This window comes from Marmota flaviventris, chromosome 7, assembly GCF_047511675.1.
Source record: "Marmota flaviventris isolate mMarFla1 chromosome 7, mMarFla1.hap1, whole genome shotgun sequence".
Classification (NCBI taxonomy): Eukaryota; Metazoa; Chordata; class Mammalia; order Rodentia; family Sciuridae; genus Marmota; species Marmota flaviventris.
The window spans coordinates 43,846,125-43,862,360 of record NC_092504.1 but is presented as its reverse complement, the minus strand read 5'-3'; the positions used below and the strand labels follow the sequence as shown (position 1 = coordinate 43,862,360).

The window sequence follows — 16,236 nt, the reverse complement described above, 5'->3', positions numbered from 1 at the left end:
TTCCATTTCCTTAGGGTAGATGCCCCCAAAGCTACAGGACTAGGTCAAACTACCTGTCTTAATAGACATTGTCCAATTACTATCTAAGGATGGCAGTAAGTCACTCTCACCAGCGGGGGGGGGGGGTGCCATTTCCCTGCAGCCACCCAGAACTGAATAACTCCCTTTTCAGTTGGGTTAATACATCTCATTATTGCTTTCATCTTCTTGACTACATTAAGAAGATTTTCACGTCTGGGTTTTCTCATCTCTGAACCGCCCTCTCATTTGCCTTTTGCCCACTTTATATTGAAGTGTTCCTTATTACAATCAGCCTGTGGCTTTTTTAAATTTAAGATGTTGACCCTTGATCATGTATTACAAATTTTTTTTTCCCAGACAGTCGTTTCATCTTTTATTCGTTTACAGTGACTAGGGATTTGAATGTTTTAACAGAGATGCACATTCTATTTCATCATAAAACTCTTCTGAAGATTTGCCAAAAAGCAAATATGTTCTATAATACATAAATGTCCTTTAAAGTTTCCCAGAAATCGGCAAACTCTTGAAATCTTTTAACCTACAACAATCAGACTAACCTATTCTTATTTTATAAACACTGGAACTTTGTCTTATTTATTGCTCATTACAATAATAGGATTCAGGAAGACTTTGTTGTAACTAAAGTACAACCAGAAAGGCTGAAATAACTTCATGGGTCAGCCTCCCATGGTGATTGACAAGGCAGTCTCTCCTGCCTGCCCTTCAACATTAAGACTCTGAGCCACTTCCAGCCTACTGAATATCTTCAGAATTGTCTTAGAAACCACATTTCTCAGGCTGCATCATTTTTTAAGTAGAAAAAATACATATTTGTCAGCATTTAAGCTCTACTTACTCAAGTAAGGGAGAGTTTGCCACATAAAAATTCCAGGCATTTCCATGTTTTCTACATGGTGTATAACTTTTTATAATGTGTTAATTAAAATACATTATGAGTCCTGTTAAATATTGTGTTGAACAAGAACAATTTCTCCATGCATAGTGGATTGGGTTAATTAGCACAAAATGCTTTTTACTAAGCGCTACATGATCTAAGGATCAACCACTCAGTTGCTAAGATCCAGTATATATCTGTGCTGAAGTGTTTTTGTTTTGGTCACACACAAAACCTTTATACGAGTACTTGCTTTGGCAGCACATATACTAAAATTGGAAGGATACAGAGATTAGTATGGCCCCTGTGCAAAGATGACATGCAAATTCATGAAGCATTCCTTATTTTTTTTTACCAGTTAATAGAAAAGATGAATATGTTTTTTTTTTATTTTAATATTTATTTTTTTAGTTTTCGGCAGACACATCTTTGTTTGTATGTGGTGCTGAGGATCGAACCCAGGCCGCACGCATGCCAGGCGAGCGCACTACCGCTTGAGCCACATCCCCAGCCCCATGTTTTTTATCTTCACTTTCCCAAAGCATTAAAATATATTTTTCAAAAGCAAATCCCCTCCCAATTTTTTATGTTTCTGGGATTTCATAAATAAAAGCCAGAGATACTACTTTTAACCATGAATCAAATTAATACTTATCCCAAAATATTAAGAATCATTATTAACGTGTGTGTTGTGTTGCGTGTGCTGGGGACCAAACCCTGGTCCTTGCACATGCTAAGCAAGCACAGTATACTACTGAGCTATACTGTCGGCTCCAAGACCTTTTTTTTTTTTTTTTGTAGTTGTAGATGGACAGCATGCCTTTATTTTGTTTCATTTTCATGTGGTGCTAAAGATCAAACCCAGTGCCTCACACATGCTAGGCAAGTGCTCTGCCACTGAGCTACAGCCTCAGTCCCAGACCCAAGACCATTTTTAAGTAACTATTTCAAAAACTGCTATTTCTACCAGCTATTTGGAAAACTGAAGGCAAAACATTCCAGTTATCTGTTTTGTCTTTATAGCATTCATGAGAGAAAGATATTGAATTATCTGGTTTTTTTCGAATGGTGGCAATGTGGGGAACTTCCATTTAAAAAAAAAAAATTAACTGGCTTTGGCATAGAAGAAAATTAAAAGGAAACTACCTTTCTGATGTTGTAAATCCTTCCTAATTACAAAGATACTAACAGTAAACATTCACTTGGTTCTTAAAAGAGGCCTAGGATAGAATGAACAAACATTACTTCCTGTACCTTTTTTTAAAAAACTTAAAAACTCTGAGTTTCTAAGGAGTACACATGGAGGGATTACAAGTAAATTTCTTCTGTGTATTTTCCAAAGCTTATATAATAAACTTTTAAGATGAAGGGGAAAGGACGATATTCATTAAACCAACTGAATTTCCTCTTAACTCATCTTCTGAATCCCATCATGACATGCACAGAAATAGGCAGCAAGTTTTGCCATAAGAGAACAAGGATAGCGGCATGTATTTGACAGGTCTTTTTGACCTCAGGTCTTCTGTAAATCATTTGATGAATACTTAGCCCTCAGAACAAAGTAATAGAACTAGCTTTGGACTCTAGCTAGTATTTATCCATTCATTAGGCTGTTACAGGAACAGCCCCAAGGACCCCAAGCATCAAACTAGCACTAGATGACTGTCAGTCTAACATGGCCTGTTAGGCAAGAAAGGCCCAGTACTGAGGAGCAGAATTTCTAAGGGCCTGGGTGAGTGATAGCAGCCAGTGGCAGGAAAGGCTGGCCTCGTACATTCTCCAAGCGTGTAGAGAAGCACATTATTTTTGTTTAAAACATGCTGCTTACAGGGGAATAGAGGAATTAAGAGGACTTCTGTTTTACAAGTATTTGGGTAAAGGGAACTTGTAGGTAAAGTGCTGGGTTTAACCCAATGAGAATGTCTGATGACCACCAAGAGCAATTTTGGAAATGTAGCCATTTCCAAGTTGATGTTTTGATGCAGACAGCTGACTTTCCTTGTGTTTTTGCAGGTACAAAGGGGTCAGTATGGAGTTCAAAGGACAGAACTCTTGCCTGGTGACCGGGACAACCTGGCCATTCAGACCCGGGGTGGCCCAGAAAAGCATGAAGTAACTGGCTGGGTGCTGGTGAGTACCAAGAGCTGGCAAGAATTTTGTTCTTAGGATTAGACACTCACAGCCCTGGTAAATGTACCCAGTGTCCTGCCAGCCTGAAAAGTACTTCCTCTTCCACATCTCTGGAACAGCCTGACCAAGGAGTCGGTCACTGGTCCCATTTCAAAGGGAACTAAATAAAAGAAGAGTTGAAGTTGACTGGATGTTTTAGAAACAACCAATGAATTAATAAGAACTCAAAAAAATTTTTCCTAAAAGTTCAAATCAAAATTCTTATGGGAAACTAAATGACCCAAGCATTATTTTAATTGAGTAGTGACTAATGAATATTTTAGTTTACATTTGATATTCAGATACTACTTAGAAATATCAAGGTTTCCCTAACATTGGTATGTGCACCTATCTAGTTTTTAACTTCAACAATATTTCAAAAGTTGCCCATGACATTTCCTCAGAGTATGAATCCTCTCAACAGACCATAAGTCTTCCAGCACAGGACTTGCACTACTTCTAATAGTATCTTTACTAAAATTCTTTGGTCATCTTAGGAAACTATGATATAATGGAAGCTACTAAAAGGAAAAAAAAAAAAAGCCACCACAGAAGAACTAAAGATCCTTTTTCTCCCCACAGGTATCTCCCCTAAGTAAGGAAGATGCTGGAGAATATGAGTGCCATGCATCCAATTCCCAAGGACAGGCTTCTGCATCAGCAAAAATTACAGTGGTTGATGCTTTACATGAAATACCAGTGAAAAAAGGTATATAATCAATCTCACAGCCACTTGAAAGAATAACTAGTGATTTGCTTAATAAACAGAACCAAGAATCAAAGCATCGAACATATCATTAGGGGACTGGGACTATAGCTCAAGGTAAAGTGCTTGCCTGACAAGTGTGAGGCACTAGGTTGGATCCTAGGCAGCACATAAAAATAAATATACTGTGTGTTCATCTACAACTAAATAAATATTTTTTTTAAAAAAACTATTAATAAAAATTCAGTAAAGTCAGGAATCCCCAAGGGCATTAAATATGCCATTAAAATGTAGAATACGTGGTTCCAAGAGTATTTGGATGGTTGATGAAGGCCAATATTATGACTTAGAAGCTTTCACCTTATCTTCAAGTAGAGTCAAAACTCAAACCTGACTGGAATTGCTTGTATTTCCCATAATCTTTTCTATCCACATGGCATTTATTTTTTAATGAGAGCTGGACCACGAAGTTAAGTTCCTTAACCTTGTTGGACCTCAACATGGTGTTTGTGAAATGTGCTCTTCCAGGCCTATAATAAGGTCCTCTTTTTTACATGGATCAATATAGCAGAACTGCCTTCCACATCTAACGTTGTATAGCTAAAATTCCCAGGAGGACCTCAGCATATCATTTATACTATTACCCAATATATCCCTTATCCCAAGGTAGAGATGGAGTCTTGCTATGTTGCCCAGGCTGGCCTTGAACTCCAGATTCAAGAGATCTTCCTGCCAAAGCCTCCAAAGTAACTGGGACAACAAGTGCAAATCACCATGCCTAACCCTTTATTTATGCATTTTAGCATCTTTATTTATTTGGAAACACTGAACTAAATGCTAATTAGAAAGTCAACCATGTCCATACATGCAACTAATTTTTATCTTTTTATCTTTTTAACAGGTGAAGGTGCTGAACTATAAACCTAAAAAAAATATTACTCAACAAGAGCTAAAAGTAGTCACAAATAACTACAACCCTGTTCTTGCCTAGTAACAAGTTTCTCTAATCCAATTCACTAATGCTTTAGTTATAGTCACTTGTTTTAACACAGGATACCAATTAAAGACAACACATCAAGACTATCTACAAAACTTTATTGTCTATTTACAGAAGAAAAACATGCATATCATTAAACAAAACAAATAAAATGCTTTCTATCGCAACTCAATACATTGTCATTTTTTAAAGCCATATCATAGAAGTAAAACAGGTTTTTTTTGTTGTTGTTTTTTGTACTGTGGATAAAACCCAGGGGTGCTCCAACATTGAGCTACATCCTCAGTCTTTTTATTCATTTATTTATTTGTAGATAGATACGGTCTAGCTAAATTGTTGAGGCTGGCCTTGAACTTGCCATCCTCCTGCCTCAGCCTCCCACATTGCTGTGATTACAGTCCTGCACCACTGTGCCCAGCAAGACATGGACATTTACAACAATGTGGTTGAGAATCCTTTAAAAGATTTAAACACTCATCATTCGAGGTGCAATACTCATAGACATAAGTTCCTGAAACAACAGCTTGCACGCATAAGGCATTCGCACCAAAGAAATCTGAAAAGAAAAAATAAATAGTAATTAGCAGACTGTATGCAAGTGACCCCATTTCTCTACCCGAGAAACAGGTTAAGGATTTGGTACTGTAGATGGCAAGTGAATGAGCAGCACTGAAGTGACCACCTATCCTGCCACCTTGCTTCATGGTGCTCCTTCCTCCTAGCAGGCTGTTTTGTTTCTTGCTATGTTGCCCAGGCTGGCCTTGAACTGTGTTGTTTTGTAGCTTTTTTGCCAGGCACAATTTGTATTCACCTCCTTGAACGGTTTAAGAAAAATTCATTGTTTAAAATTCCTATGCAAGGCCTTATTATTTCAAAGACATGAACAACTTGGATAGATTATATCAAACTTCAGCTGATTTGGAAAAATCTAAATATTTTTCCTTCTAAAACTAGGCATCTCTCATTCTGCTATCATGTATAACTAATTGGAACAAATTTAAAAAAAAAAAAACTAGGCATCTCACAGAGGTATGTTACCAAAATTGTGAAAAGGAAAACCTGTCCCACCACACTCAATCTGCCTGGATAAACAGCCTTACATGATTATATCCTTAAAAAAATGATCAGGGGCTGGGGTTGTAGCTCAGCCATAGAGCGCTCGCCTAGCCCATATGAGGCCCTGGGTTTAATCCTCTGCACCACATATAAATAAAAAAAAAATAAAGATATTGTGTCCACCTACAATTAAAATTTTTTTTTTAAAAAGCCCACAATCTGAGTTCCTTTCCTTAAAAAGAAAAAAAGATCAAGTCTATACACACCTGGGTTTTATTGCGGCAGCCCCTGCATTCATATGTATGGGTCCTGGTGTTAGCAATTGCCATTATTCCACAAAGATTGCAAACATGAACCTGATATGGATCTGATGCCTCAAACAATCTTTCTCTTAAAAACTGGGCTGCACCATGGGCAATCTGACAATCTCGTTCCATTTCTCCAAAACGCAGGCCACCATCACTATTGAGGGGAAAACATCAGATTATTTTGTGCTTATCTTTAATTATAAACACCACCTTGACTAACAGCAAAGGTTAAGAATGATATTAGTAAACAAAGAGAATCCAGCTTTAATTTATACATCCTAGTGTTATGGTTTAGATGTGGTGTCCCCAAAAAACTCTTGTGTGAGACAGTGCAAGAAGGTTCAAAGGAGAAATGACTGGGTTGTAAGAGTCTTAACCCATCAGTGAATTAATCCCCTAAACAGGGATTAACTAAATGGTAACTGAAGTGGTAGGGTGTGGCTCAAGGAGGTGGGAATTAGGGCATGGCTTTGGGGTATATATTTGTATCTGGCAAGTGGAGATCTCTCTCTCTTTGCTCCTGATCACCAAGCAGGCTAATTCCCTCTGCCACACTCTTCCACCATGATGTTCTGCATTACCTTGAGCCCCAAGAAATGGAGCCAGCCTTCTATGGACTAAGACCTCTGAAACCCTGAGCTCTCAAATAAACTCTTCCTCCTTTACAATTGTTCTGGTCAGATCTTGTAGTCACAGCAGCAAAATAGCCAACTAAAACACCTAGCATTCTCTCTGCCTGGTAGGAGAGAAAGAAGCCTAACAACATTTGATGTTCATTAAAAGGTACCCAAATGGAAGATAACATTAGATCTCAAGTATAGCATATAATTTTCCTCATAAAATACAAAGTGTATAGGCTCATCATGTTATCATTTAACTTTCTAGAATTCAACTGTATATTCAAAAGTGAATTAAAAAGTCAATCTAAACAAAGCAGCTTCTCAATGAATGAGTCTCCCAGGAAGGAAAACCTGAAATAAAAGCAATGTTGGCAACTGTAATAGAAAAACAGGTTTCCCCAACACAGAAATGAAACACATTGTACAAGTGGATGATGGCAATTTTCATAACATAAAATACATAAAATAAAACCAATGGGTTTATTATAGTATTACAAAAATAAAAAAGTTCCTGCTGAGCCAGGTGTGGTGGTGCACACCTGTAATCCCAGTAGTTCGGGAGGCTGAGGCAGGAGAACCAGGAATTCAAAGCCAGCCTCAGCAATTTAGCAAGAAGCTTAAGCAACTCAGTGAGATCCTGTCTCTAAGTAAAATACAAAATAGGGCTGGAGATGTGGCTCAGTGGTTGAATGCCCCTGAGTTCAATCCCTGGTACCCCACCCCCCCAAAAAAGGTTCTCCTGATAGGCAGAATCACAGCCTCTGGGACAAGAGTCCCCTGAGTTTCTTTAAAAAAAAAAAAAAGTCATTGTTCAACTTTGGAAAATGCTAAACAACCTTTACCCTGCCTTTACCATAAGAACTACATAACAGGTAACTAGTTAAAGAAAAATGAGAAGTAGTCCAGCTAATGAAGAAGGAATGATAAAAATTAGAATCTCATCAGTTTGCAATCCCTTTTTCATCAAGGGTTTAAGGCAATGATCATCAGTAGCTACTAAAATCATAAAAAGAAAGGCAACCAGACATTGGAAGTACATAATACCACCTAAGAGGTATTACTGTAGAAATCTCAAGCCTGAGGCCAGGCATGGTAGCACATGCCTGTAATTCCAGGAATTTGAGACACTGAGACAGGAAATTACAAGTTCAAGGTCAGCCTCAGCAATTTAGTGAGACCCTGTCTCAAAATAACTTAGGGGTATAGCTCAGTGGTACTGCACACTAAGTTCAATCCTCAGTACATTAAAAACAAACAAACAAACAAAACCTCAAACCCTAAATATCAAACTTTTTGATCAAATTAGCTATTTATTTAAAAAAAAACACAGCCCTGAGATGTAATCAGCAAAATCCAGACTAGTTAAAAAATCTCCAAAATAGTCCCATTTCTTCAATAACCTAGAAGAAGAAAAGGATGGAGGTCAACTTATAGATTTATTTTTTTTCTTTAAAGAACTTAAGAAACATCAATTTCAGGGCTAGAATTGGGCTCAGTGGTAGCACTTGCCTAGCTGTGAGACACTGGGTTCAAGTCTTGGCACCACATAAATATTTTAAGGATCCACTGACAACTAAAAAATAAAAAAAGAAACATCAATTGCAAAACATGACCTTATTTGCATCCTGATTAAAAACCAACAAACAGTTTAAAGAATTATGTAATAATTACAAATTTGAACTCTTGAGTATTTAATAATATTAAAAAGGTTTTGTGGGCTGGGATTGTGACTCAGTGGCAGAGAGGTTGCCTCACAAGTATGTGGCATTGGGTTCAATCCTCAGCACCACCTAAAAATAAATAAATAAAATAAAGGTATTGTGTCCATCTACAACTAAAAAAATATTTTTAAAAAGGTATTGTGGTTAGGGTCTTTTTAAAATATACTAATCTTTTAAAGCAGAGTCTCTCAAAGTATGCTCGGTAGACCGCCTGAGGGTCAAAAGTATTTCTATAATACTACCAACAAGTACTATTTGCCTATTTCACTGTGTTCACATTTGCACTGCTGATGTAAAAGTGAATAAAAACCAGTGACACCTTAGCACAAATCAAGGCAAATACAACTATACCAGAAGTTGTATAGTTGTATTTGCACTCTAAGTAAAGGTCAGTTTTACTTAAGAAAATCTTTTTTTTTTTTTTTTGTAGTGCTAAGTATTTAAACAAGGGCCTCACGCATTCTAGGCAAGCACTCTACCAACTGAGCTACATTCTCAGCCCAAGAATGTCCTTAATGAAATAGTAGAAATGATTATCAAACCTGACCCTTTTTAATATTCCAAACAAAAAGGAAGTCCTCAAAAAGCACATCTGCTATATAATGAAGATGGCTGTCTTGGCAGAAAAGCACTTGCACAATTCTGAACAAGTCACTTCTCTCATAGAGCATACTTTTTCTACCTGAAAGCCAGCTGACACCAACCATGTTATCATCAACATTCACACAAACAATGTTAATTCAAACTTAGATATCTGGCAGACAAAGAAATGAAAGAAAATGAACAAAGTGAACTTTTCACTCCAAGAATAACAATTTTGAGCATCTGTTGAAAATCATGATTAAAAATTTGACCTAAGCAAAAAAAAAAAAAAAATCAGAATTTTGGAAAACCACCCACAACCACAGGCTTCATACTTCTCAGTGAAGGCTTTTCTAAATGACATCAGCGGTGATATTAACAAATGCAATTCTTTGACACACACACATGTGTGTAATGAAATGTGTCAACATTTGAAATTCTGTATACCTCAATGAACCAATATTTTCCAAATGACCAATCATGATGCTTCAATACATTTGGAAAATAACTGCAGGGCTGGGGCTGAAGCTCAGTAGTAGAGCAGCACTTGCTTCACACTAGGGATTTAACCCAGAGGCACTCTACAATGAGCCCTATCCCTTATTTTTATAAATTTGTTATAGCTCTTTTTGTTTTTAAAATTGTGAAAGCTGGCCTTGAACTTGCAATCCTCCTGCCTCAGCCTCCAAGTCCCTGGAATTACAGGTATGTACCACCATACCTGGTCCAGTTTTAATTTCTAACATAATAAGTATTAATATATACCTGACTTGAATGAACAAAAGCTCTCTAGGGTCACAGGATCAAGAAATTTGAGAACTACTCTTTTATAAATATATCTGAAATATTTTTTAAAAAATTATATGATGTCTGGGCCTAGTTGAAAAATAATCATGAGTTATTCCAAGTGGGGAGATGGATTTGGTTATAAAATTGGTCATGAGTTGATAACTAGAAGTGGGGTGACAGGAACATTGGCATTTATTATACAATGATCCCTATTCTTACATGTTTGACATTTTTCAAATAAACAACTAATTAATAACAAAGATGATGAAGAAGTGCTCTTACCGAGATCTCCCCTCCATGGGCTGTCTATTTAGGATCTGAATAGGTCCCCTAGCACGAGAATGAATTTTGTCATCCACCATATGTTTCAAACGCTGGTAGTAAGTCGGGCCAATAAAAATTTGTGATGTGATTTTTCGACCAGTGAACCCATTGTAGAGGACCTGAAACAGACAGATTTTTGAAGCACAGAATTAAATATATTAAACAAGTTCAAAGGACATATGTACATGTACTATATAATTCCATTTGTAAAATCAAAACTAATGTATAATGTTAGCAGTCAAGAGAGTGGCTAGCTTGCAGTGTGGGTGGGAGATAGTGACTGGAAGGGAGCTTCTAGGCATAAAACAATCATTTTCCTTTCTAGATCCTGACATTAGTCATGCAGGTGTGTTTGTTTTGTGAAAATTCATCAAGCTGTCCATTTATGATTTGTTTACATATTTGAAAATATGTACTATACTTCAATAAAAACTTTGATTTTTAAGAATAAAACTACACACATACAAAAAAAGAATACACATAACAAATTACTACAGTAATAGAAAATATACCTCATTTCCTCTGAGATGGTAGCCATAATCAGACAAAAGATTAGAAATCTTCTGTACATTAACAGCATCATTAAATGGAGTAGCATCACCAATTTCACCCTTGTTAGCTGATACCTTTGAAATAAAAGTATTGAAAATGATACTTCACACCAATTAAAAAAGAAATCTTAATAAAAATGCTGCTTCCATTTTGTTTCCCCTTAGAAGTTATACATTAATAAAAATGCATTCAACTATAAAAACTCTTTCTGTAGTAAGGAAAATTTAGGACTTAAAAGCTGTAAAATATCAAGACTCATTTTATTAATATCTTCCACAAAATATTCATAACAAATCAATTAATCTAAAGAGGAAAAACTCAAATTATAAGCCTTCAAATACAAATCTACCCATGGGCTAATGTATAAAAAGATAGACTCCCAAATACTTTTGCTGGCTCAAGGAAAATGACATCATTCATGTATAAGCCTATAGCCGTTCTATCTTATTAAGACACTTAACATTAGAAAACCTCCACGGAAAGATAGATGCACAGCTGAAAATATAGCTATAAAATTACTTAGTTCACAATGAACTAACTACCAATAAATTAATTCTTCCATCTGTAGAAAAGAACCAGTTAATAAGATAACCATCTTTGTAGATAGAAGTTAACGTGTCTTAAAAAATTCTTTCTTAGCCATAATTTTGCAAATTAAAAAAAAAAAAAGAAAGTGGAGGAAGGCAGAATTGTAAATAATTTGAAAGCAAGAAAATAAGTATATAGCTTTAAACAAAGTGTCCTGGCTCAAATATAAGAGAAATAATCTATCATCATTTTGAAAAAAATCATCATTGTACAACCTGTATTTTTCAAGACAATCTCTTACCTTCCCTTGAAGACATTCAATCAAGTGACCAATAGTCATACGAGAGGGAATGGCATGGGGATTTATGATGATATCAGGGGTAATACCTTCACAGGTAAAAGGCATATCCTATAAAGAAAATATTTTCAGTAAAAAAACTTAAAAGAAACTGAAAATCTTACTTTTATTTTCAAAACCAAAACTGACATCGTCCCCAAATTTTGCATGTCCTAAATCTGTTCAAGGTGTTATGTTCACATTCAACACTAAAATTTAAGATTTAAAGAAGATTGTGAGAAGTACTGCCCATAAAAGAATAAACTACACTATGTTTAAAAAAAAAAAAAAAACAACTGTGATTTAATAAAATGTTCAACAAAACTTTGGGTTAGGAGTGAGTGAGATCAAAGATACCTACCTCTTGTCTATACTGAATACCACAGGTACCCTTCTGACCATGTCGACTAGCAAATTTGTCTCCAATTTGTGGAATTCTAACAGAGCGTACCTAAATTCACATAAAAATAGGTGAAGTGAAGTTGGTTTATTTCCTAAAACCAGTTACACAGAATGAATAAATTATACTCACCCTTATTTTACAAAACTTATATCCTTCCTGGTTGAGAGTTACCATAACCTGATCCACAATGCCTGTCTCGCTGGTTCTAAGGAAAGTGCTACAGTCTCTCTTGGTATAGCGTCTATTGGTACTCTCCAATTCATCTTCATTTTCAGGCAAGGTGACTGTTTTGCCTATAATAACATCATCTCCAGATACACGAACTCCTGGAGCTATCAAACCGTCGTCATCCAGCTTGTCATAAATGGCATGCCTCATACCTGTGAGAAAACAGACATAGAATTTTCTGAAATGATATTCCCATACAGAAAAGTAATGAAAACGTCCCACAATCCCCAACAAAGATTAAAATTCACACACATCAACAAGTTCTAAGTCAGTGGGAAGTTCACAGAAATCTCTACCATCACAAATCACGTTTAGTAATAAGTACTTATTGCAAATATTACAAACTATGCTGAATTCTGTAATGCCTCATTTTTAAAATAAAGTCTGTAAGGAAAAAGAACACTGGACTGAGCAGATGGTCCCATGACAGACATCTATTGAGTGGCTTTGGGTAAGTGTGTGTGTTGCCATCTCCACATCATATGAGACAAAGAAAATCTGTGTCCTCTGCACATGTCTTCTCACAGAATGATGAATTCCATCTTGTGCTGTCTTAACTCCACTGAACATCAATTCACTACCACATAAAACACCCAATGGAAATGAAGTAACAGGAACAAACCTAAGGAAATGGAATGTTTACCTTTATGCAATGCCTATGAGAAGTCAAAATTGTAGAAGACACCACATCCCCCTGGGAACATCCCATCTATCCCACTGTATAAGTAGTTTTTACATATCTATGAAAATAAATAACAACTAGAAAGTAAATTTGAGTTTTCCATTAGAAACAGCAAATATTTGATATGTTCTCATTTATTTTTTAAATGTTTACAAATATTACAGTCACACCACAGTCTGGGAGAGAAAAGGAGAGCTCCCATGAAAATGTACAAACTGAAAAACAAGTATAAATACAGAACAGTGAGAACAGGGCTACAAGGTACAGCCCATGAATTACGTAGCCTCTTTGATTTTTAAATTTCCTCCCCTTGCAGGACGACCATGAGGGAAAGTCTATAATAGGAACATTTCTTGAAGGTGCAAAGAGTTTGGGCAAATACATCATGAATTCTAAGAATAACATGAAAACACATTCCCTTATTACAAAATAAGGGGGGCAAGGGGCACAACCTGGCAAAATTACTTAAGAAAACTACAATAAACAATTTAAATGTCAGTATCACTTACCTTGGCATGTTTCACGTGTAGGCTTCTCAAAAACCTCTTCTTGATCAAATCCTTTTTTAGACTCCTGTTCTTTGTATGAGCGATAGAAAACAGACCTAAAAACACATGGTTTGAAAGATAACTCCCATTTTTCTATTAAGTAAAAGGACTTGGAATATACTAACAATTTTTCATTTAATTGATATTTGGGAGATTATCTAAGCCATGGATCTAGGGACAAGAGTAACTGCACTAAGGATCAAAGTTCAATCTTAAATGGGCTACACACATGTAGCATTTGACTCAAAATCTTAACCACCTGGAAACACAAGTGGGACAAGGAAGGACTCACGGTCACTGAGACCAAACTCCTACCCAATACAAGAGAATTCCCTTCATAATAAACCTGAGAGCTTGTCACCCAGGGTCTGCTTAGACATTTCCAGTAACAAGTTTTCATAGTAAGTCATAATGTTCACCCTCTGAAACTACACAGGAGTGGAGGAGGGGAAAAACCCACCTTCCCCTCTAAAGTCTCTATTTTTTAAATAACCTTCATAGGCCATAGATTAGAGATCAATAATTTTGTCAATAAAACCACCGAAGTGAAGTATAACAGAAAACATAGTGAAAGAAAAAACACTTAGCATTTTAACAGTACTTACTGATGAGTTCTAATATTATGAGTTTTGTTTTGTTTTTTTAATTTATTTTTGGTACCAGGGATTGAAGCCAGAGGTGATTAATCACTGAACCACATTCCCAGCCCTTTTCAGTTTTTTATTTTGAGATAGGGCCTTGCTAAGTTGCTGAAGCCAGCTTGCAATCCTCCTGCCTCAGTCTCCCAGGTTGCCTGGATTACAGGCATAAGCCAACATGTTTGGCTCATTTCTTCTTTGTATGTTTCTATATTATCTAAATGCAAATGTGTATTTGCTTACAAAAGAAAAGACCCAACCAAAATATTAACATCTGAAAATTCAGAGGGACACAAGCAGCAGTATCCTCAGCTATCTGGACCATCAATCAGGCCTTTTGCTTTTGGGAGCAGGGCATAGTCAAACCTATTTTAACTATTTTTTATTTTTTTAAAAAATAATATTTCCACTGTATATCTGTTTTGACAAATTTTATAAGAAGCTGACCTGAAAAAGCCTCGGTCTACAGCTGAACGATTCATGATAACGGAGTCTTCTTGATTATATCCAGTGTATGATGCAATGGCCACAATTGAGTTGATACCTACCATGAATTTAAAAGGATTTATTAAATCATTATCCAGGGGGCAAAGAAAAAGAGCCCTTTCTTTTAAATCCATTTTACTCAATCATATTTGCCATAAATGCTTTGGGTGTTTTTAATCATGGCAATTGTCAGTCTACTCTTCCTTGATTAAGAGTCTGTGAGATAACTACTCTGCTGGCTAAATGTTTCATACAAGCAAATCCTAAGCCTGACATTCCCAATGTATCCACTTTTATAATCAATAATTATGCACACAAGTTGCCTCATAATTATAATACCTCCCTAAGTCAAGTTCTATGATCTGCTCATAGCAACTCTATGCTTCAAACAAGGTGCTACTGAGAAGCTACCTAAATAATTTATCTATGATCCCAAAGTTAATAAGGCAATAAGCTCAAGCCCCAGCTCCTTGCCTCCTGATTTCCAGTCTTAAGTTTGAAACTGGTACTACCCTGCTCCTCTCCCTATCCCACCGAAAAAATGGCACTGTATTTCCCACCACAAAGCATTTCTTGTTTGCTTCCCCAAAAACGACTTTGATAAATTTATAGATAAAGTAACAAGTATTAAAGAGAGAAGACCTAGTCCCCAGGAACCAGGCACTGGGAAGGGTGGGGTAGAAAGAAAGAAAAGACAAAACAAACCCCAAACACCACACCACTATAAAACAGTAAACTGCAATATTAGAAACAAAACACAATTAACACTGAATGTGAGTGGGTTTTTAATAAACATAACTGACATACATCAATCAATATGCGAATCACCAGATTTTCTAAGAATTAAAATTCACTCAAATCTGAACATATAGTTAACACAGCAACACAATTTATACTTATAATTTGTACTCCACATTTGAAACTACAGAATACAAAGAACTAAAATTTAAATGACTGAATATTTTGGCTGTATGAATAAATCATTAATATTTGCCTCCTTAAAGTTAAATTCAATTTTTAAAAAACATTCATTTACTCTTTTTTTGTTCCAAGTACTGGTGATTGAACCTAGCCCTATCATTAAGTCTCATTAAGTTGCCCAGGCTGGCCTTAACTATCAATCCTCTTGACTCATCCTCCTGAGTCACTGTATTAATGGGGTATACCGCACTTGGCTCATTTACTCCTTTACGTGTACAATAGGGGAGCAACAATTCTAACAAGTAGAGAGGTACAGATAAGGGGTGGCAGGAACTAGAGACACAAAACATAGTCACTTACTCTACAGGGTAAGTGGGTTCATAATGTAGCCATGCAGCTGGTGTCAGGTATGGCCAGGGCCAAGAATTCAACCAAGATGGGGTTATATAAATAGACTGAGCAAATATATTGAGAACAAAGAGAGCTAGGAGTCTCATGATCAGGGAATGGAATTCTACAATAAACTTCACTGTTGGAATGGGATAGGAATACTGGGATGAACCGATGGTTAATATACAGACATAAATTGCCAGCACAAAACAAAAAACAGACACAAGTATCTAAGTGTGCATATGTATATGTTTAGCTCTATCAGCTGAAAAGAATTACAAAGAATGATTTTTAATTAGCAATGAGCACACCTACCACCCACATTCTGGTTTCTA

General features: G+C 36.2%; 2 protein-coding genes and 1 non-coding gene across 3 annotated transcripts in view; 2 read left to right on the top strand and 1 right to left on the bottom strand.

The window, feature by feature from the left end:
* Nucleotides 1–4,960, top strand: part of Igfbp7 (insulin like growth factor binding protein 7) — a 67,305-nt gene extending 62,345 nt beyond the window's left edge. Inside the window, exons 3-5 of the mRNA XM_027937779.2 lie at nt 2,930–3,046; nt 3,668–3,794; nt 4,693–4,960. Coding sequence (XP_027793580.1) covers nt 2,930–3,046; nt 3,668–3,794; nt 4,693–4,712 — 264 coding nt within the window. The 3' untranslated portion in view covers nt 4,713–4,960. The remainder of the gene's footprint in view (nt 1–2,929; nt 3,047–3,667; nt 3,795–4,692) is intronic.
* On the top strand, nt 1,162–1,265 carry LOC114101010 (U6 spliceosomal RNA). The gene has a single exon (XR_003584202.1). It is a non-coding gene; the product is annotated as a U6 spliceosomal RNA (small nuclear RNA).
* Nucleotides 4,866–16,236, bottom strand: part of Polr2b (RNA polymerase II subunit B) — a 45,230-nt gene continuing 33,859 nt past the window's right edge. Inside the window, exons 17-25 of the mRNA XM_027938042.3 lie at nt 14,552–14,648; nt 13,428–13,522; nt 12,138–12,388; nt 11,967–12,056; nt 11,570–11,677; nt 10,701–10,814; nt 10,147–10,307; nt 6,111–6,306; nt 4,866–5,344 (exon numbers count right to left, since the gene is read on the bottom strand). Of these exons, the coding sequence (XP_027793843.1) occupies nt 5,255–5,344; nt 6,111–6,306; nt 10,147–10,307; nt 10,701–10,814; nt 11,570–11,677; nt 11,967–12,056; nt 12,138–12,388; nt 13,428–13,522; nt 14,552–14,648 (1,202 nt within the window). The 3' untranslated portion in view covers nt 4,866–5,254. The remainder of the gene's footprint in view (nt 5,345–6,110; nt 6,307–10,146; nt 10,308–10,700; nt 10,815–11,569; nt 11,678–11,966; nt 12,057–12,137; nt 12,389–13,427; nt 13,523–14,551; nt 14,649–16,236) is intronic.